The sequence below is a fragment of the Alosa sapidissima genome, chromosome 3, assembly GCF_018492685.1.
Source record: "Alosa sapidissima isolate fAloSap1 chromosome 3, fAloSap1.pri, whole genome shotgun sequence".
NCBI lineage: Eukaryota > Metazoa > Chordata > Actinopteri > Clupeiformes > Clupeidae > Alosa > Alosa sapidissima.
This window is the reverse complement of record NC_055959.1, coordinates 18,740,828-18,762,217: the sequence shown is the minus strand read 5'-3', so window position 1 is coordinate 18,762,217 and position 21,390 is coordinate 18,740,828. Positions and strand designations below refer to the sequence as shown.

Genomic DNA, 21,390 nt, shown 5'->3' with positions numbered 1-21,390 from the left:
GAATACAAACAATTTTGTTAGAGTCGTCTAATGAATAACCAGACGTCCTACTAACTCAACGAGTGTTTCCTAATAATGTAATAAGTTCTTTACACATTGCAATTTTAAGAAAGCAGATGATTTTATGTTAAGTTAAAACATCACTACACAGGAGGGAACACATTTCAGACGCGTCTGTGGAAGCCAACTGGAGGCGTATCTGGAGGCGTATCGCTATTCCGAAAACACAGGGAACTCTGCGTTTGACACGGAATGACATAGCCTAGCCTAGGCTATATCAGCTGTAGGCCTATTTAGGGTACGTTTCAGCATAGGCTATGCTTATAAATTGACTTCATATCAGCGTGATGTGTTACTGTGGCACTGGTGACAATAGCCTTATTGTGGCACTTGTCTTTTTGTTAAAGATATTTTTTCATTTGCCTGAGGTAGGCCTATTTTTGTTTCTCAGAACATCTTCATGCTTTCCTTCAAGGTTGGATTTTCCTTATTGTTTTCATTGTGACACCAAGATAAATTGCCAAAAACATTTTAGTCTAGGCCTACTTGATTTTTTCTCAGCTTTACCAGGGGTGCCAAATAATTGTGAAGGCGACTGTACGCTATAGGCCTACTTCCCCTGCGCAGCAATGTCTTCTCCCCCCCCCCCCCCTTTCTTTGTTCGTGTGCTTGTATTCCTCTTCTCCTCCACCTTTCCCCCAGTGTCTCCATGTTTGCAGACGTCTCACAAAAGTGGTGAGCGTAGCTCTAGAAAACATTATGTTTTACAGGCTATGTAGTGGTGTGGTAAGGCCCACAATGGTTTGTGTTCAATGACTGAAAATATGGTTTCATGTATGTTTTGCATTTTCAATATACAAGTGTTTACCCAATGATTGAAGAGTTTCCATTCAATATGACTGCTGCTGTTTTATTAGAGGGCATGTGGGCATAGGCTGATAAGGAATAGAAGCTTTTGGTCCAGGGATGACTATTCAGCCAACTTTGCTCTAAAATCAGCTTACAAGACAAACCAATTCACAAGGATTTTGTGTGTGTGTTTGATTACCTGTGAAGCATGTGTGTGTGTGCACATGAGCGAGTGTGTATGAGATCATCTACTCCCTGAATCTGTGTGTGTTATAGGTGAACAGAACATTTATAAGCTACACTTAATATTCTTTTTAGTCTTAACAGCTTAACAAACTTAAGTATTTTCCATATCACTTTTTTCACAACACTATGTTAATGGTATATTAGTGCTGGTGCAGGTCTGAAATTACAACTGAAATTTTAAATGTTATGAAGCAAACAGTTCACATTTATCATATCCTGTTGACATCTATAACCAAAAATGCCTGCAAGAAAGGCAGTACCGGAACCACAAAATCCATTCACAGAATGTGGCCTGCTTCCTCCCCCCACTAAAATAATTTGACCATATCTTGTTAATTGTTTATCTCCTTGTCCCCAGGATGCATATTTACAGTGTGGTTGTTTTCTGTTAACTATCCACTAGATGGCGAATTTGGCCTACTGTGTGACCACAATTTAGTAGGAGGCCCTCACTCCAATATATTCACAAATATATTGATGTATACGTCTTCATCAGGTTACAGAGATGAGGTGATCGCCAAAAGGGGAAGCAAGTAGGGGGTCATCGTCCCTTTTTGCCTCCATTTAGTTATGATGTAGCCAAAATGGGCAACAATTATGTCTGATTGTACACTGAATGCACAGCTGTGTTGTCAGCAGCAGCATGTTTGGACATGTGCGGATCTACGGGGTGGCAAAGGGTGGCAACTGCCACCCCTGGGACACAGTCTTGCCACCCCTGTTGCCACCCCATTTATAAATCAGATAATATTTTTTTAAGTATATTTTATGTTCATACATGTTGGACTGTGAGAAGGTGTGAAACCCGCACCAAACTCCTCTCAAACAGAAATCGCCGATTTAGAATCCCCTGCACCCTCACAATGGTTTCACCCATCACCATCAGCGCAGTGACCCCCGCGAAATTTCACTATTGGCAGCAGATTGCACAGTGCATGCAACTATGTGTCAACTGTCTGTAGGCCTACAACGAAGTGGTAAGTTTGACCACCAAGTCGAAAAAGTCCATAATCAGACCCATAGTCAGTCCAACCCGGCAACAACCTCACTGTTAGTCTACGTCATTTACATCCGCAAGACTTTGTCTCATCGAATTTTTTGATGATGGTCAGGTCAGATAATAAGGGCATGCTCATGCGTAGCTTAACGTTTAACGTTTAAAGTCTATTTGTGTGTGTCGCTAGTTTATAACATTTGATTGTAGCCTAAATACTGCTGTCAATGTCAACCCATACACGTGATAATTCAACACGGGTTCTCAAAATTGTCATGCATCCACTTTCCCAGCATCTATGACTATCCAAATTTGGTCGACATGTCAAATCAAACTAGAATATCTAATCGGTGTCAAGCTGGTGGCGGTTGCGTTTTTTTTACCCTTTCTTTTCATATATAGTGTGAATCAATCTACACAAGTAAAAGTAGCCTACAGTTACATGACTGAAATTCTACTCAATCACAATAAGTAAAAGTAGCCTACTATTTTCAAACAAACCCTACTCAGAGTAGGCTACTAGACTAGAAAGCACATCACATAAGAAGCGTTGTGCATGAGATGTAATTGCTTAGATTCCAGTTAAATCTTCCAGTTTCATTGGGTGATAGATTTCAATCATTTGCTGGTAGATGAACCAACAAGCTGAGGCCAGCACAGGAGTTTGTGTCCTCAAGAAATTAACATGTTGCTTGTTCACTCGTGTTTGAGGTCGTTTTAATAGGATATTTATAAAGGTACTTTAATACAGTATACATGTACTTCCTTATTCACCACTTTGTGAGTGAGTGAGTAGCCTAAATTGTGAATGGCAAAACGTAACATTTGGCACTAAAGATCAGGGACTGAGGGGGACTGATTTCCATTTAGGTTCGTTCTGAGCAAAATATCTATCATTATTTGATATCATAATATTATAATATCTATATAATATTAGGTCTTAAAAATAATAGCCTAACTTAAAGGCACAGAAAATGTGGGGTCATGTTTTAAAAATACCCCCAAATCATCAGAATCTTGTTTCAATCCATATAACCTAAATCTATTTATGGCTTATTTTATAAATGTATCCATATTCCCTCAAAACTAACTAGAAGAAATCATTTGAGGGGTCATTTTTTAAAAGAATTCTCTGGGGGAACATACCTCCAAACCCCCCTAGAATTGCTTTTTGACACTGTATAATTTAAGTACAGACTACACAGACTGTATAGTGATTACACAGAGAAAGAAATTCACATATTAAGACCCACATTATCCAAAACGCCAGCTACATCTCCGATTTGCCTCCCACCTTGTGTAATGTAATGTAGAGAACAAAACATATTCAATGAAATCCGTAGAATTTTAAGTTTTGAATAATGTCCATGGCCCCCCTCCTGGAACCTCATGCCACCCCTTCGCCACCCCAGGAAAAAATCTCTAGATCCGCCCCTGTGTTTGGATGACACTTCTCAACCCCAGTCAAAGTTCCTTTATGCCTCTTTTGTGTAAGGTGTGTGTGTGTGTGTTTTGTATTTGTGATCTTGGTGACCTGTGAATAAACAAGTCCACTTCTCTCTGAGAGATAATTACAGAGAAGAGAGAGAGAGAGAGAGACGGAAACACTGAGTGTTTGTGGCTTTCTGAACAGATCCACTTTCCCAAGGGCTCTGGTCCAAAGCCACAAACGGAAACACTGTGCATCATGCGCACGCACACACATACTAAGCGGAAATACTTTGCCCCTTGGGTAAACTCAAATGGGCATTAAGCCTGGCAATCTGAGATGTCCAGTAGGAGGAAATAGACACACATGCACACACACACCCTTGATGAAAAACACTGTCACACTGTTGGTGCAGAAATGACACAAGTATATGACAAACATGCACACAGACACAGTATTGTGTTTGTTTACAGATGTAGTGTTGTGTGTACACATATACTGTTGTGTGTGTGTATGCTCGTTTATGTTTACACACACACACACACAACAGTATGTTGCGCGCACATTAGTGTGTGTGTGTGTGTGTGTATGTTTTACACACACACACATGCACATGTACACACACACACACACACACACACACTCAACAGTATAGGTTGCGCGCATTAGAATGTGTGTGTGTTGGTGAATGTGTTTGTGTCTATTCTCTGAGGTGCTGCTCCACTAACTCTCCCATAACTCATCCTGATCAGCACACCTGTGCAGAGGTAAAAATAAACGACACACTTTCCCCATGCACACATCCATTCCCACCGCCTGCACCAAATCCATTATCATTAATGTCCATCCAACATCATGGACCAACCCTGGGTTACTGCTCTCTAGGTAAAGACCATCTGGTAATATCACAACATGTTCCATCCCTGGAGTTTGCCTGGTGGGAGTAGTGGTGGAGGAGGATGGGTGGAGGGGTCGAGCCCAGGGTGGTGACCAGGGTGGCAGGGTTTTGAAGGTTAGCTTCAGTTAACATGGTGTCGCTGATGACACCATCATCTATGTGTCCACTAAAACACCCAGCCTGGCAGGCTTTATCAGGCATCTCGGAATGGCTTGAGTCATCCCACCTAACTCTTAATGTAAAAAAAACTGTGTCCATATACTTCTCCATGAGTAACAGGCCTGATCATGAATTATTTGAGGTTAGGATTAAAGAAGAAATCACTGAAGTAATGAGCGAAGTGAAGTACAGGGATCATCCTAGACAAACATTTAAAATTTGACCGTCAGGTGAAGTACATCTGTAATAAGGTCAAACCAAATTTAAACTGTTTTCATTTTATCAGAAGGAACCTGTCACACCAAGCTGCCTCATTTATCATATTGCATCACATCGTGGTCACAGACTTCCTCAACCACTATGAAACCTATAGTCACAATATATAAGCAAGCAATAAAAATCATGGACCAGAAACCACTGAAATGGCATCACTGCCGCATTTTAAGGAAACACAACCTTCTCACTTTTGAACATTTTATCAATTTTAGTACTCTAAGATTATTTTTCAAATGTAAATAATCACGTCAAGACTGTTTTCGCCAGCGGGCATCAGGCTTCAGGGCTCTCACAGAGCGATCACACGAGCCTCCACCTGTGGTGATTGTCTCGTCCCTATATGCAAGATTTCTTTCCGCCAGTCTGCTCTCTGTAAAGGGGGCCAACATTTTGGAACCCTACCCACTGAACTAAAATTAGAAACTAACAGTAAAGCTTTTAACAAAGGACTCAAACAATGGCTAAAGTCTAAACAGTGCTCACATGAATAGTCCTTAACCGGTTGATTGCTTGCTCCGATTGCCATTGCTCTGTATCCTATTTATGTTCCTTACATTGATTGCTTGTATTTCTTTGATTTCTTTTTTCCTTTGATTTGTTGTTGTTTTTTTCCTATCTTTGTCTGTTTTTTCCTCTTTCCTTTCTTGATATTTCTATCTTTTCAAAAGCCACCTATGGACAAGTGTTGCGAATTAGCACCTGTGCTAAAACACTCAAACAATGCATCTGGTTTGTCCAATGTAATTGCTATGTCCATATCAAATAAACATTAATAATTAATTAATAATAACATCCCCACTGGCCACCACCATCTTTAGAAAATGGCGTCCAAGATGTGCTCACTTCTGCCCACATTTTCACAAACATGCCAATTAGGTGCCACATTACTGGTGGATTGGGAGTATGTTGTCTGTGTAGATTGGTGGATGAACTGGCAATATCTTCCTAGGAGGATCAGCCAATCCACATTGATGACATAATTTGGGGCCATCTCTAATTGACTTGTTTGTGAAAACGTTGGCAGAAGTGAGCGCTTGTTGAACACCATTTTTAGCAGCAGCCCACCAAAGCTAGGTTCACACCTCCAGGCCAAATCTGATTTTTTCACTTCATGTGACACATATCTAATGTTAACTTCATGTGACACATATCTAATATCTAATATTAGAATTTTCTATTCTAATTTGGGCCATTTCAATATGTGGTCTAAATCTGATACAGGTCTGATGTTTTGCAGTGCAGCATGCACTTCCTTACTCTCTTCAGTTCTATATAATACAGTACATATGGTTGTGATGCCAAGCACACCACCTTATCATGCTCCTAAAGAGGTTTATGCTGATTGAAGGCTAAACCGGAAAACAGGTCTAATCACATCCGCTTCTTGAGTTATAACATTGATTCTGACACATAGACTAAAACTAACAATAAATAAACATATAAAGGCTATACTTAAAACAGTGGTAGCCTATCTGTTTGGATCACTGATTAAAGGTATGCAGGTTTAGGTATTTTTGGCCACTGTAGAGCTCCCTCTAGAGTCGTTATATTTATATTTTACTCTGCCATTGTAAATAGCCTACTTCTCGTGGCTTGTTCCCCCTGTACACAATGAAAATGTTTTTGTTGTGAAGGTGAAGGATTAACAACAGGCAAAAACTATCTCTAAAGAGCTATATCTACTGAAAAGGTATATGTTTGACGATTCTCGCGAGATGTTTTCGGGCCACTATTTTTGAAGTTGCATGGCTGGTTCTCTCTTAGTGACTCGGCTGTGCTGTATGGCTGTGCTGAACGATTCCCCTATTACAAGTTCGTTTACCATCAAATTGGCTTCGTAAAGATTATATTAAGTTGACAATCTTGCATAGTGTACCTTTACGTACCTTTACTCAAATCAATGTTGATGGTTGTAAACAGAATTAGAAAATGGAATTTAAAAAGCAGGTTAACAGTATTACAATTTTGCCGATCACTGAATTGCTGTCAGAATCAGGTTTATCGCTCGACAAGCGGATGTGATCAGGCCTACCTGTTTTTCGGTCTAGCCTTATGATATTCGGCATAAACGTCCTTCGGATGAGAATGATGAAACTGAGGTCCTGACTCACTGTGGTCATTAAAGATCCCATGGCACTTATCGCAAAGAGTAGGGGGTTCCCCGGTGTCCTGGCTAAATTCCCAATCTGGCTCATTCAATCTGCCCCCCCAATCATCCCCCACTGTAATTGGCTCATTCACTCCCTCACTCTCCACCTCTAGCTGGTGTGTGGTGAGCGTTCTGGCGCATAATGGCTGCCTTGCATCACCCAGTTGGGTGCTACACATTGGTGGTGGTTACTAGTGAGGTCCCCCCATCCTTGTGATGTGCTTTGAGTATCGAGAAAAGCGCTATATAAAATGCAAGGTGTTGTAAACCTCATTACAGCAGAACTCTGGCCATAAAACTTAGCATAAACGTCTGTCTGGACACAACTGATTCTTTTTCTTTCTGACTTGTTTCTCTCTCTCTCTGCTTATATTATCCTACATGTCTGGAGAGCGCCTACTGTGGGACACCTGGGCACTGGCGTCAAGATATTTGACAATATTTTCTTTTGTCACCGCTGGTCATCAACTTACGGCGTTCATTGACACTGAATTTGAATAGTGTGACACTGAATTCCTGCATATCCTGTAGCTCACGCAGTTGAATTTTCTTACCATTTCACAAGACACAATTTCAAATGAAAATACCTATACACTGAGAATAAACCGAGTCTATGGAATGTATTATGAGAAAATAGCTTCATGATTTCCCTATGTGGACATATTGTCATAGTGACCTGGTGTGTCTAAGGTTAGGGGCAGCAGAGCTGTAATTGGGAGAACCACCTGTCATGCTGGCATTCTGAGCCTGCCTGTGGTTGGGCGTTGATTGAAAGAAAGGCAGATACCATTGAGATAGCCAACCAAAGAGCATGCCTGGAGTAACTAAACGTGGGCATTCTGATGAGTGGCAGCATGCCAGCAATGGACGGGTTGTGTTCCCCATTACAGCTCCGCAGTGCAGTGAAAGCGTGTCATTTTGTGGCCATGAAACATGTCAGGCCTATATTATACGCTCCCTAAGAAATGAACAATTGTTATCCTTATAATCCAGCATGCCATAAGTCTGTGGTAAGACCCCTTTCCAGTTAGAGTCTGAATGTTCAGGTCACCCACATTTCCAGGTCACCTGAATTCTCTACACTCTGTCATTGTTCTAGCTAGCTTGTATGTGTGTATGTTGAGATATTTCTAGACTATATATTTCATGCCATAGTGTGACACACATATGCACACACACAGGTAATCTATCACACCACAAAAAGCTGATGATTATAAAAATATTTTAAAATATTAAAATAATATTTATATATATATATTAAAATAATATTTAATATATTCAAATAGATTAAAATCTCACACATAGAAAATCCTTTGCATACTGAAACCCAGAACATATATCCCCTGAAACAGAACTGTTAAATGTGTGTCAGATGGGATGTATACTCCCTTTGAGTTACATTTTATGGACGAAAAGGGCTGTAAAGTTTGTTATTATGAAAGTAAGAAAGTCGAGGACACATGCACGTAAATGTATAGAGGGAGGGGGGGGGGGGGGTTCAGCCAAACCTGGTAGAGCTGGTGCCCTAATTTTCCACTGTAATTACCTCACAAGGGCTCCTGTGTGTGAGAACATCCAATGTCATTACTAGAGAAACACAAGTACATGCTCTCTCTCTCTTTCTCTCTCTCTCTCTCTCTCTCTCTCTCTCTGTGTGTGTTAAGCAAAGATTCCACAAGCGACCCCTTTTTGACATGCAGGAAAGTCTCCTCTATCTCCTTGGCTTCTCCACTTCCATCCTCTTGCCCTGTGCTGCCGTCTCTTTTTCCACTCATCTTTTTTTCATGGTCCGTATGGAGCAGAGCTCGCTCTAGGGTTTGGGAATCCCTTTGAGGCTGGTTTCTATGGCAATCGTTGTTCATTTGTAGCCATATTACGCCGGTGACCAAGAGTGCACCAGTTCCATTTTGGGTCCTTTTCATTTTAATGTCAGAGGATGAGCTAAAAGTGTGTCTGTAGTTTAGACGGTAGCTTTAGGTATTTTAGTACCATGTGCATGAAACAGCTGTCACAAAAACACAGTAACTGAAAATAACAGTATATTCATTATTTACAGTTTACAATAACTTCTTATTTTCTCCTACATGCCCAAACTATACGTCACCCCTCTCCCAACAACACACATATCATTACAAATCACTGAGCACATTCTACAAATGTTATTTTCATAATATATATTAATATATTCATAATACCTCATGTTAGGTGTGACTTATTTCAGTGTGTTGCCTGAAGCCTGTAAGGCAGGCTTCAATATGCAGCGGTGTTCAATTATTGCTGAGAGAGACCAAGATACAGGAGAGAGAGAAGGGGGAACTGAAGGCATGGACGACGCGGAACTGTGTGATTTAAACGAATTTGAATTAGTAATGACAGACTGCATGGGCCTGAATGTTCCCCCATTTCCACAAAATCTGATCTGATCTGATCTGATGAAACATTCATACAGCGCATCTGTGTACTAATCTGTGGACAGGGATTTGGCAATGCACATTTAACAACCAATCAGACCTCATCCATGCATCTCTTAGCAGCAACAAGTAATGATGAAAGTGCGATAAATCCTACTGATAAACGGCTAAACTGTTGAAGGAAATTTATGGAACTGTGACTGATCTGCCGCAGTTCAGAGAGTGCAGGAATTCTAATAATGTAGAACTAAACTGTAGATGAAAATTGAACTAATACAGAGATTTAGAACTGTGACTAATCAGTTCAGACAGTGCAGGAGAGGATGCTTTGCCTGAGGACACATGACCTTCAGTGTTCAGAAGCCTGTTCTCTCGATGGGAGGGAGAATTGATCGTGACAGGAAGGCACAACAAAGAAGACCTGCTCTATCATGCCCAGCTGCATGGCATGGGTGCTCAACAAGACACACTGTGTGTGTGTGTGATGTTGGCCAGGTTACGCTTGAATGAACAATGTTTTTAACCACCTTACTTCCAAGACCACAGAGGTGTGTACTGTATAAGGAAGCAACAGGAGGAATTTAGGATCCAGTGTGTGAGTGTACAAACACGAAGAGGAAAATCCTTTCAGCATGGCAGTAGGCATTTATCCTTGATCACAGCCAAACTCTGCACCTCTGATCAGATACAGGGTAGGCTTGGGCCAGGTCAGAGCCAGATCCTGCCCAGACGTCAGCTGGGTCTTTTATCTGCATCTATAATTAACCCAGTGAACATGAAATAACATATCTTTTTCTAAGCCTCTGAAGTAGGGGTATCAAAGACATGGCTGTGTGTGTTTGAATGTGTGTGTGTGTGTGTTTCAATGTGTTTGTGCGTGTGCTTGTGCGTACGTGCATGTATGTGTGTGCGTGTGTGTACTTCTGAGGCATCTGTGTTAGGTTACCATTTCAGAGGCACTGGAGAGGATAGGAGTGACAAGCCCCCAGTCTCCCCAAATGCCAGACAGAGATGGGTGTGTGTGTGTGATAGTGGGGTAGGAGGTGGGAGGGGGGGTATGGGTTGCAACGTGTGTGTGTTTGAAAAACCTGACGCACTTGCTGAATCCGATTGCAAAAGACAGTGATAGAAAGAGGCAGACCATGAGAGAGAGAGAAAGAGAGAATTGCACAGAAGAGGATAAAGTGACACGGCACAAAAGAGGGAGGGAACAAGAAAGAGGAAGACAGAGATTGCACCAGAGACAGAACACACATCAATGTCAATGGAAGATCCAGACAGATACACACACGCATACACAATAAGAAAGAAAAAAAGGTGAGCAAGAAAGAGAGAGAGAGGGGAACAGATATTGAGAGGGTGAGAGAGAGAGTGTGTGTGTATGAGAGAGAGAGAAAGAGAGTGTGTGTGAGGGAGAGAGAGAGAGTGTGAGAGGATGATTAGGAGCGAGTGTCAGAGAGACCCTCGGCAGCGCTTGGCAGAGCGTCACTGAGAACTGGAGCGGTGTCTGTTAGAACACACGGCTGGAGCACAAGCACGTCTCAGGGGCTCTGAAGCGGCGTCACAGTATTCCAGCACTCCTCGGGTTCTGTCGGAGAGCCGACGACGGGGACCCACTTTCTGGACTACAGGTCGGGTTCTTGTCTGTTCTCCACCTGCTGTCTTCACAAAGGACTGAGGAGCCATCAGTGCTGTCAGTGGCAAGTGTGTGTGCGTGCTCACGCACGTGTGTGTGTGTGTGTGTCTGTGTGTCGGCAGACATGGTAGAGTTTGACTGCTTCTGCCTCCATCGACGGGAGAGGTATTACCCCTAGGAAACCTCAAATGGATCCCCGGAAAGCAAAGCTACAGTTCGGCTAAGGATCAAGCCAGGAGCCACTAGACACTCTCACACACTATACCACCTGAAGACACACACACACACACACACACACATAGAGAGAGACACAAACTCATGCGTCCCTCCACTCTGGGTAGAGAGCAGGTAAGCGAGACCATGATCAATTTGCATGTCTGATGAAAATGATTAATTGATTTATAATGATGAATGGTGAATCTCCCTATGCTCTGCATACTCTTTCATTATTTTTCTCTTCCATCTGTCTCTGGTCACACTTTTGTTTTCCTTCCCGCTGTCTCACACTCTTCTCTTCCAATCTCTCTTCATCTCTTTTTTTCTTCCCCTTTCACACTTCTGTCTCTCTCGATAACACACCACCCCACACGCGTTCTCCCTCACCACGCAGAAAAAAAGACGTGTTTATTGTGTAATTACTCGATCTTGGACTGCTAGTGCTAGGTGCTAGCGGCTGGGAGCTTGTTGAGCGCTCATTTGCACTGTCATCTGCCTGACTGACTGTTCTGGGGAAGAGCGAGCAGTGTGGCGCGAGCACGGAGGGCAAGAGCGTGTGTCAGGAGCCCCGTGTGGGATGATGGCGTGTGTGTGTGTGTCTGTGTGTGTGTCAGAGTGCCTGGTATGGGCTGTGGGCACCAACTCCTCCTCACCTATTGGCCATAGCACACTTTGACTTTTTCATAGGCCATTGCTCTTATTTTTTCCAGTGAGCTGTGGATGCGTGTTATGGCTGTGTAGCCTCTATGTGTTTGTATGTGTATGTGTGTGTGTGTGTGTGTGTGTGTACTTCAGATTATTTTTTACATATTTATGTGTAATATGAGTGCAGTGTGTAATGTTTGTGTATATATGTTTGTGGTCCGTGTATTTTCCTGTACAAGCACTTTCTGTCTCAGATATAAATATCTTTGAGCAAAGTGACTGGCATCCTAGCAACTAGCCGACCCACACACCAGTGGCACAAATCAGCTCTACACCACTAACAGAGCAGCTCTTCAAAATGGCACCACAACCAAGAAAGATCAATATATGTCATATGCCCAATTTTCACTTGTTTATTTGATAAGTAGGCCATGTTAAAGACTAAATAGCGCTAAAGATGACATTTTGTGATTATAACCTGTAGATGCCTTTATGTCATTAGGGCAGTTCACCTTTATTTGATATGATTAACCATTTGGTTCAAAGTGGTTTTAATCAGAGACTTTTTTAACAAGCCGTGAAGACACAGCACTTACAGAATCCTCATAGAAATGTACAGGAACAGTTCGTAACGCAAAAATGGCAGTTGTCTACACATACCATGCCCCCTCCTGTAATGTAAGTAACCAACCGCATTGTTGTAAACAGCACGATTAACGTTTTGCCTTCTGTTTACTTCCCTGTCACCATGGTAATAGCCATGCCACAAAAGTCAGTGCATTCACAGTGATTAAGTTAATGTAAAGAATTAATTTTTCAGCCTTATTTTATTGTAAAGACATCTATTTCAGCCTTATATTTCAGTGATTTGGGGGGATATATTGATACCAGTCAATTCAGATTTAAACAGATTCACCTGACGTAGTTTTTATGTCAATATGACCTCCCTATTTGGAGTTACGTATGCCTTCACTTTTTAATAGGAGCCTCAACCTGATCTTAATCCGAAATAACTACCAGAGATGTTACCAAGACTGGCAAGACTTGTCTTGTTTTAGTACACATGGCTTACCTTATCAGAACAATAACCCATTATGATGATTAATCTGAACATTTTATGTTGGCTTGGCCTGTTAATGCTAGGCTGACTCAATTCACATGGCATGTTAAATGTAGCTTGTAGTGTAACTACACTACACTCTTAAAATGAATGTGTTGCAAACAACACAAACTGTGTTGTTCCTATCTGGACACAGAGATGTGTTAAAAACAACACACGTTGTGTTGTTTTCAACACATTTGTTTTAAGAGTGTAGTTAATAAACCATATGAGGAGTTTGCTTGGCCTGCTGGCACTTAGAGTCTCACAAGACATTTACTGAGCATTAATGTTAGGCTAACTAGTACCACAATTGGTAACAGCTTCACTTATTGATTAGCCTTTGTTTTTTATTTATCCACCAGAACACTGTAATGTATCTACAGTATTGGTGTTCTACAGTGTTATCACCAAGAAAGTTTGAAGGGGTATGTGTCAAACATTAGATCATACACATAATCTCCACGGGAGTGGATAATCCTCCCATGTAAACAGTTGTCTGCATGAGTAAGAAAGCTACTTTACACAGACTTTACCTCCCACCTACTATCCATTGGTTCCACAGAAAGGCAGCTTAGGTGGAATCAGACTAAAGAGGATGGACTTTTAAATGTGTCTGAGAGAGACTCCCTAAGTCCCTGTGTGTGTGTGTGTGTGTGTGTGTGTGTGTGTGTGTGTGTGTGTGTGTTTGTGTGTGTGAGACAGTCAGATTGTGTGAAGCCCACTGTTCCCTGGGCAGTGTCAATCAGAATGTGTGTGTACGTACGTGTGTGTGTGTTGCATGACTGATCTACATTTGTATGTGCAGTGTGTGTGTGTGTGAGAGAGAGAGAGAGAGAGAGAGAGAGAGAGCGTATGCTTTGCCATGGTGCTTTTGATGAGCACCTCATGGCTGGAGGGAGATTTGTCATTGCTGGACCACTCCAAATACCTGCGCATCTGTCTCAGGCAGCAAAGTCGATGACATCATCCCCCTCATCTCCTGTCTGATGTTTATCAGGGCAGACTCCCCCATCCATGTACGCTTGGTCCACGGTCGTCATAGTAATTCCAGTGGGGTTGAGGGGTGCGTAAAGGAGCCATACAGCTATGGTGAGATTTTTGGAACGCCCGTCAGCAACCTGTCATCATTTGCATATTATATCCTCATTTGCATAGTCTGTCTGGCGTGAGTCTGGGGCTGCACCGGTACTCACTGTGCGGATGGACGAGTGACAGGCATCACTGTTCATTCTGCATGCTCCATACTGCAGACCAGCTCAGATGATGGCGCTTTGCATAGGACAGTGGGAGAGAATTTTCCAGAATCCTGGATGCATCAAAGCTGGACTACGGACACACACAGACACACACACACACACACACACACACACACATGTCATACACATAATCCTTCGTGGGATGTATATGGAACAGAGAGCAAATGTGCTACTTTACTACAACATGATACATCTGTTATAACTTCTGTAACTTCATTTAGTTTTAAATCAATTAATAGTATAGTATTGATTTAAGTTTAAAATTTGACTTTAAAATTTGTGTGTGTGTGTGTGTGTGTGTGTGTGTGTGTGTGACAGACAGAGAGAGAATATTTGGATGGGTATATCATAACCACATTAATTTTTTTGCTGACGGCATTTCCTGACACCTTCAATACTTCCTTGCTCTAAGGTCAGCCAAAGTGCCACTGTAACCTTGCTTGGCAATGCTGCAGGAGTGCTCAACCTGAGGCCCAGTCCACTGCAGGAGCTGAGGTGACAGGTGGCACTGGCTGACCAGCATTGGCATGCATCCCACTCCCACAGGAAAGCAACTCACCTTTGATATCATATCACAAGCGAATCACATCACTCTTTCTCTCTCTCTCTCTCTCTCTCTCTCTCTCTCTCTCTCTCTGCGTGTCTGTGTTTTCTTCTTCTTCTTAATGCCAAAAATTTGGCCACCTGGTAGAGGACCAACATACCTGTAGGTGAAGTCTAGCTCACAGACAGTTCACACAGTTATGTCCGCACACTCATACACACACACACACACACACACACACACACACAAAGACTGAAACGGCACAAACCTACACGCTGCCAAAAACCCCTTCCAGATTGGTTTCCATGGGAACATCTATAGCCCTCCATTTATAGTCCTCCATCCTGTCTTCATCTGATTATTTTTCATTTCCTCAGACTTGTGAACTCTGAAAGGAGTTTGTGTGTGTGTGTGAGAGAGAGAGAGAGAGGCAGAGAAAGGTGAGAAAGAGAGAAAGATGATTGAGAGAGAGTACTAAGACGGTGGTTAAGAAAGTGCTGGTCTGTTTTACTCATTATCTCAAGTGAGACTCTTGCGTTATTCACACTCTCAGATTTAGCAACACCTGATGCGGGAGTGCGTACGAACATCTGTGGGTGTCGTTCATTGCTGTGTGTGTGTGTGTGTATGTGAGTGTGAGTGTCAGCAAGTGTGAGTGTGTATTCACACACTACAACCACATTCTGTCTTCCTGAAGTGTGTGCCTGCTTCTTTATATATGTGTGTGTGTGTGTGTGTGTGTGTGTGTGTGTGTGTGTGTGTGCACTTGGAACATATCTATAATTAGAAAGCCTGATCACTGGAGTCAGGCATGGGGCTGTACACCCCAAGCTGAACACCACCAAACATCTCTTATTACAGTGACCCTTTGAATATTTTAAAGACAACAGTCTCCACTTCTAAGATAAATTTGACCATTATTTCTGTTCTATCGTTGGCACTCATATTATCTCCTATTAGTGCCGTGATGGTATTACATAAGTGATTACTCACTGCCCAGGACTTATTGTGTTTACGGTTCCCAGGAGGAAGGGAAAAATGTAGGCCTACTATTAGTAAAGTTGAGTAATGTTAATTGGTGCTAATTTTTTCCTTCTTTCATTTCCAGGTCCAGTGTACTGCACTGTAATTGGTCAAGACAGACCACTGTGTTCCACTCTCCCCCCCTAATTGGTTCTAGCCAGAGTGGCTCACTCTCTGAGTCTCGCCTCACCGGCATGAGCGTGGGCCGCCCGCACCGGTACAGCATAGTTGGGTCGGACGAGGACGTCCACAGGCCTGGCAAGATGCCCGCCCTTGGCAACGGCTTTGGCAATGGCAAGATTCAGACGCGGCGCAAGCGCCGGAACCGCTTCGTCAACAAGACGGGCCAGTGCAACGTGCGCTTTGCGCACGTGGAGGAGCAGTCGCAGCGCTACCTGGCCGACATCTTCACCACCTGCGTGGACGTGCGCTGGCGCTGGATGTTTGTCATCTTCTCGCTGGTCTTCGTCCTGTCCTGGCTGGGGTTCGGCCTGGCCTTCTGGGTCATCGCGATGGTGCACGGGGACCTGGAGCCGCCGCCGCCGGCAGTTGACACTGGGGACGGGAGTGACGGTAACGCCGGGCCAAGCCTGACGCCGTGTGTCATGCAGGTGAACAGCTTCGTGGCGGCGTTCCTCTTCTCGATCGAGACGCAGACCACCATCGGCTACGGTTTCCGCTGCGTGACGGAGGAGTGCCCGCTGGCCGTCTTCATGGTGGTGCTGCAGTCCATCGTGGGCTGCATCATCGACTCCTTCATGATTGGTGCCATCATGGCCAAGATGGCGCGGCCCAAGAAGCGCGCCGAGACGCTGCTTTTCTCCCACAACGCCGTAGTGGCCATGCGCGACAGCAAGCTGTGTCTCATGTTCCGTGTGGGTAACCTGCGCAAGAGCCACATCGTGGAGGCCCATGTGCGCGCCCAGCTCGTCAAGCCTCGCTTCACCGAAGAGGGCGAGTACCTCCCTCTAGAACAGATCGATATCGACGTTGGCTACGACCAGGGCTACGACCGCATCTTCCTCGTTACACCTGTCACCATCCTTCACGAAATCGGTGAGGAGAGCCCCCTCTTCGGCCTCAGCCAGCAGGACCTGGAGACTGCCGACTTCGAGATCGTGGTCATCCTCGAGGGTATCGTGGAGGCCACGTCCATGACGGCGCAGGCACGCAGCTCGTATCTGGCCAGCGAGATCCTGTGGGGCCACCGCTTCGAGCCAGTGGTGTTCGAGGAGAAGAACCAGTACAAGGTGGACTACACACACTTCCACAAAACCTATGAAGTGCCCAGCACACCACGTTGTAGCGCCAAGGACATGGAGGAAAACAAACTGGTGCGGTCGGGCAGTGCCAATTCCTTCTGCTACGAGAACGAGCTGGCCTTCCTGAGCCGAGACGAGGAGGACGAGGAGGTGGCTGAGCAGGAGGAGGGGCGAGCAGATCGAGGATCCGAGCTGGAGACTCTTTCGGCCAACTTAAACTTGGATCAGAGGTCCTTTCACAGGGAGTCGGAAATCTGACCTTCTCTCGAGCCTTCTGGCTGAACTCCAATACTGATGTCTGACAGAGTTGGTATGCAAAGCTGTCATTACAGTTTGGTTTTTTCAAGAGTATTATGGAGAACAATGCAAGAGCCATAGGCCAATATAACTACTGTACAAAAAATGCACCTACTGCAAATCAACTTAATGGTCCCAAGAGTAACTGTATAGGAAAATGGAGAAAATAGGTTGGACAGCTGACTGAACAGAACTGAACTGAACTGGGACTTGGGATGGGACTGGGACTGGGATGTGACAAATTAGAATCATCCCTGAAGAAAACTTGAATTTTCCGGCAGTAGAGTGAGCTCAGAGCTTTAAATAATGCAATAAGAGACTAGGGCGCCATTCTGTGTCAATAATATCTCTACCTTCTCAAGAAGTTTGACGCCATGTCCATCTGAAATGGAGTAGGTCTCCTTGACGCCTAAGTGTTTTCTTATCCAGTCTATGATTATCATGCAGGCGGAAGCCATTTTGGACACAGTCACAGTGACCCTCACCTAGAAGCCCTTCATATGTTACAAGCAATGAAGCTAGCAGTCCCAAGTAGGTAGTTTGGTATGCTATTTTAAGCCCCAACTCAGTGCCAAGATGATGTGCTGTAATACCAACCCTAGGATGAAATCGATGACGAGCAAAAAAACAACAAACTTTGATTGCACATAAGTAACTTCTTTTTTCACTGCCTGACAGGACTGCAAACAGCTACAGTTCTTTATAGATTGCCCTGATTCTACAGGTTTAATAAGACACTTTTGGGGGGCGGCCAGAGCTTGCTGGACAATTTTTCAGTATGGCATACCACCCCCCCTAGAGGCCCGGAAAGGTGCATTATCTCCACTTAGTGTCCAGGAGCATTAGACTCCCACGAGGTCTCTGAGCGTCCTTCAGAATGCTGCTTTCCTTGTTGGTACGCCTGCTTCTTGCAAGTAGTGTGCTAGTGAGAGTAAGAACAGTCTGCTTTTTCTTTTTTGAAAATAATGATAAAAAAATGAGGCACTGGACAGAAGTAACCGAAGTGGGAGGTGGTAATAGTCACAAAAAAACGTTGTCTTGAAAAGTTGTATTTTCTTCACGGTCTGTCTGTCTGGACTGTTTGGTTCAGTATCACTGTAAAAGTGGAAGAAGTATTTATTTAGATATTGCTAAGAGCTTTGGGGAACATTTCTGATGTAACTGGAGTGGCATAGCACATTTTATGAAATATATATTTAAGCAAATGTAAATAGATTAGTAGATGTTTTAAAGACTATAGGGTATATGTAGACACAGTTGTGAACCTCATGGATATCCTTGCCAGGGTTTAAGTAGAAAGGGCAATAATAATAATAATCTATTTAGTCCCATACACCGCTTTACATGTGTATGCAAATACTGAAGATAAGCAATCTCATATGGCTACATAAGCCAGTGGGGTTGCTATGAGAAAGAGAAACATTGACCTCTGACAGCACAATGTCATTAAAATGCCTAATATCAATCAGGGACTAAAAACAGTATGATTTCCATTTCGGTTCGTTCTGAGCAAAAACATTATTTTTGCGTTCCCGTTCCAGTGTTCCAAGGCCTCTCCTCTAAATTGTAACTGGCTGTTACTGTGTTATGGAAAAATGATTAATATACAGTAGTTCCTTCAAAAATGACATTGCCTTTACAAAGTGATTTATTGCAGGTGGCACAATAACCTGAGCTTTTTCTGCCTTGAAGCTTAAATGAAAGCACAATAGATATCAAGGGTAACTGTTACAAGCACTGTGCCTGAATTTAGGCGAATTTAGGCAAAAAAATGAAAATAGGCATTTAGCCGATATAATATAGAGATCTAGCCTAACTTCAGGCACAGACATTTTCCTTGCTTTAAGCCCTATAAAAGTCGAATCTATGCATATTGCTATTAAACTGCATGACACTAGACCTAGGTATTTTCTTAGTGTCTCTGGTATATTTAACACAATGTTTCAGTAGGCTACTATTTGGAAACAGTGGTCAGACTATTGAAATCCATCTTATCAACACATAGTAGACCTAGCCTATTATACAGGAGAGACACTGATTCTTGAAAATCTAAATTTAGCCTATAAGGGGTCTGCGGAACACTGTGTGGGCAAGTGATTTCCAAGCCATGTGGACTTTTGAATTATATTCAAGGTAAAGTTCATTGGAATGACAATTACCGTTATTAACCGGCTATCTGAAATTGAAAATAGTGTTTTCACTCTTGGTTTTGTACCCGTTTTTGGTTACGTTTGTCCAAACAGTTAGTTCATTTTTGGTTTTAGTTTTTGCTTTTTGAACCATTTCAAATCCCTGATATCAATTTACTTGTACTGTGTCTCACAGCAGCTTGACTTAACCGCTGGGGAAGGTGTGGAGGAGAAGGTAGAGAGGGTGTGTGTGTGTGTGTGTGTGTGTGTGTGTTGGAGGGAGGAGGAGGGGGAGAGGCGTGAAGAGATGAGATAAGTGTTCACCCGGTGACTCCATCCATCATTGTGCTCTGCAGGAGGCACATGTACTGTAGGCCTGATTAAATGAGGTGGCCTTATGTAAGGTCATTTAAATAAGTTTAATGTATCCTAAAATGATTACAGCCAAACTTCTCAATGTAGTTGACAAAGTTAAGGAATTATCAAGAGAGAGAGAGAGAGAGAGAGAGAGAGAGCAGGCTTATCCTATCTATGCACACACACACACACACACACACACACACACACACACATGTACATGTGCGCTTGCGCACACACACATACACACACACTCTTTGAGAAAATGTCATCCTGTAACCTTAGTAACAGATCCCCTCGTGAGTAGGCTGTAGTGATGTCACATCTTGTATAGATAACCAAAGCAACCCACAAAGGATGAGACTGACTGTCTGTCTATCTGTCTGTCAGTCAACGTTTCTTTTCTTAAGTCAGTTTCTTTATGTAGGTTTATTTTTACCCCCCCCCCCCTTTTTGTTTTGCTCTGTATTGTTATATGGTGTGCTGAAGCAACACTCATCCTCAAGTGTATGACTATGTCCTGTCTATCAAAGACGACATAATTAAGTTAACAAGTGTAACCAAGGCGACGGGTGTAATTATGGTAACCACCAGGGGAGAGCTGAGCCTTGATTAGATCACCCTGTGTTTTTCCGCATGTCCCTAGGAAACGCTGCTGTTAGGACAACCTCAGATGAATTCCCTTTATCATTTTATTCAGTCAGACCCTAGCACTTAACACTTCACACGTGGTGGCAATATCACACACACTCACACACACACACACACACACACACACACACACACACATACACACACAATCAGTGTACAAATTCATTTACAAATGAAGCCATAGTTGCAAACAAATGTATTGTTATTTCTGTATTGTGCATTTTATGACCAGTTGTTTCCATTTCATGATCATCTTTTCTTGTGTTTAATTTTAGTCTCACATGTTACCTTATAGCCTCCCACAAGGAACCATATACTGTACAATTGCATAATTGTACACCTACCAATACATGCACATATACATATACGTACATGCACGCACACACATACACACACATGCGCACACACACACACACACACACACACACACACATACATACATATATTTTCACTCTCACATACCAAGCTATATTAGATGAAGGATCTACACCATGAGGATGTTGTGGGACCTGTGAGGGAGGCAACAGTATGTTCTGGCAATGCATCATCACCATGGTTACTCTTTCTTTTATAAGAATGCCTGTGTGAACTATGACCTCTGTGGATGTCTTCCTCTGAGCTCAGATGACAGGATGCTGGTCAAGTCTGATTCCTCTGGAGTAAATAGAGACAAAATCACTGATGGTCTGTGTGTGGTGCATTATTATACATTGTAACTGGGAGACATATCCTCCCCTATGCTTTTAATCTCTCAGTGTGTGTGTGTGTGTGTGTGTGTGTGTAAGAGAGCGAGAGAGAGAGATGTTTTATCACATATACAAACACTTCACTTCAAAAAAGAGAGACATAGAGATTAGAGAA

The 21,390-nt window shown here is 43.0% G+C and overlaps 1 protein-coding gene across 3 annotated transcripts; it reads left to right on the top strand.

Annotated features, from left to right (window-relative positions):
- Window positions 1-70: 70 nt before the first annotated feature.
- Window positions 71-21,188, top strand: kcnj12b (potassium inwardly rectifying channel subfamily J member 12b). Of its 3 annotated transcripts, none has more exons than XM_042087912.1 (2): window positions 71-475; window positions 15,919-21,188. In XM_042087912.1, the coding sequence occupies exons 1-2, from the start codon at window positions 348-350 to the stop codon at window positions 17,351-17,353; spliced, it is 1,563 nt and encodes a 520-aa protein (XP_041943846.1). In that variant the 5' UTR covers window positions 71-347; the 3' UTR covers window positions 17,354-21,188. The 3 variants fall into 3 exon arrangements, with proteins under 3 accessions (XP_041943846.1, XP_041943847.1, XP_041943848.1); XM_042087913.1 differs by lacking the exon at window positions 71-475 and adding an exon at window positions 10,499-11,395; XM_042087914.1 differs by lacking the exon at window positions 71-475 and adding an exon at window positions 14,078-14,099.
- The last annotated feature ends 202 nt before the right edge of the window (window positions 21,189-21,390 follow it).

What these genes read in the sequence shown, in the direction of transcription:
- kcnj12b (XM_042087912.1), top strand. Translation starts at nt 348, where the DNA reads ATGTGTTACTGTGGCACTGGTGACAATAGCCTTATTGTGGCACTTGTC. An exon ending in TCTTCATGCTTTCCTTCAAG is followed by an intron (nt 476 to 15,918) that starts GTTGGATTTTCC and finishes TTTCATTTCCAG; the next exon opens with GTCCAGTGTACTGCACTGTA.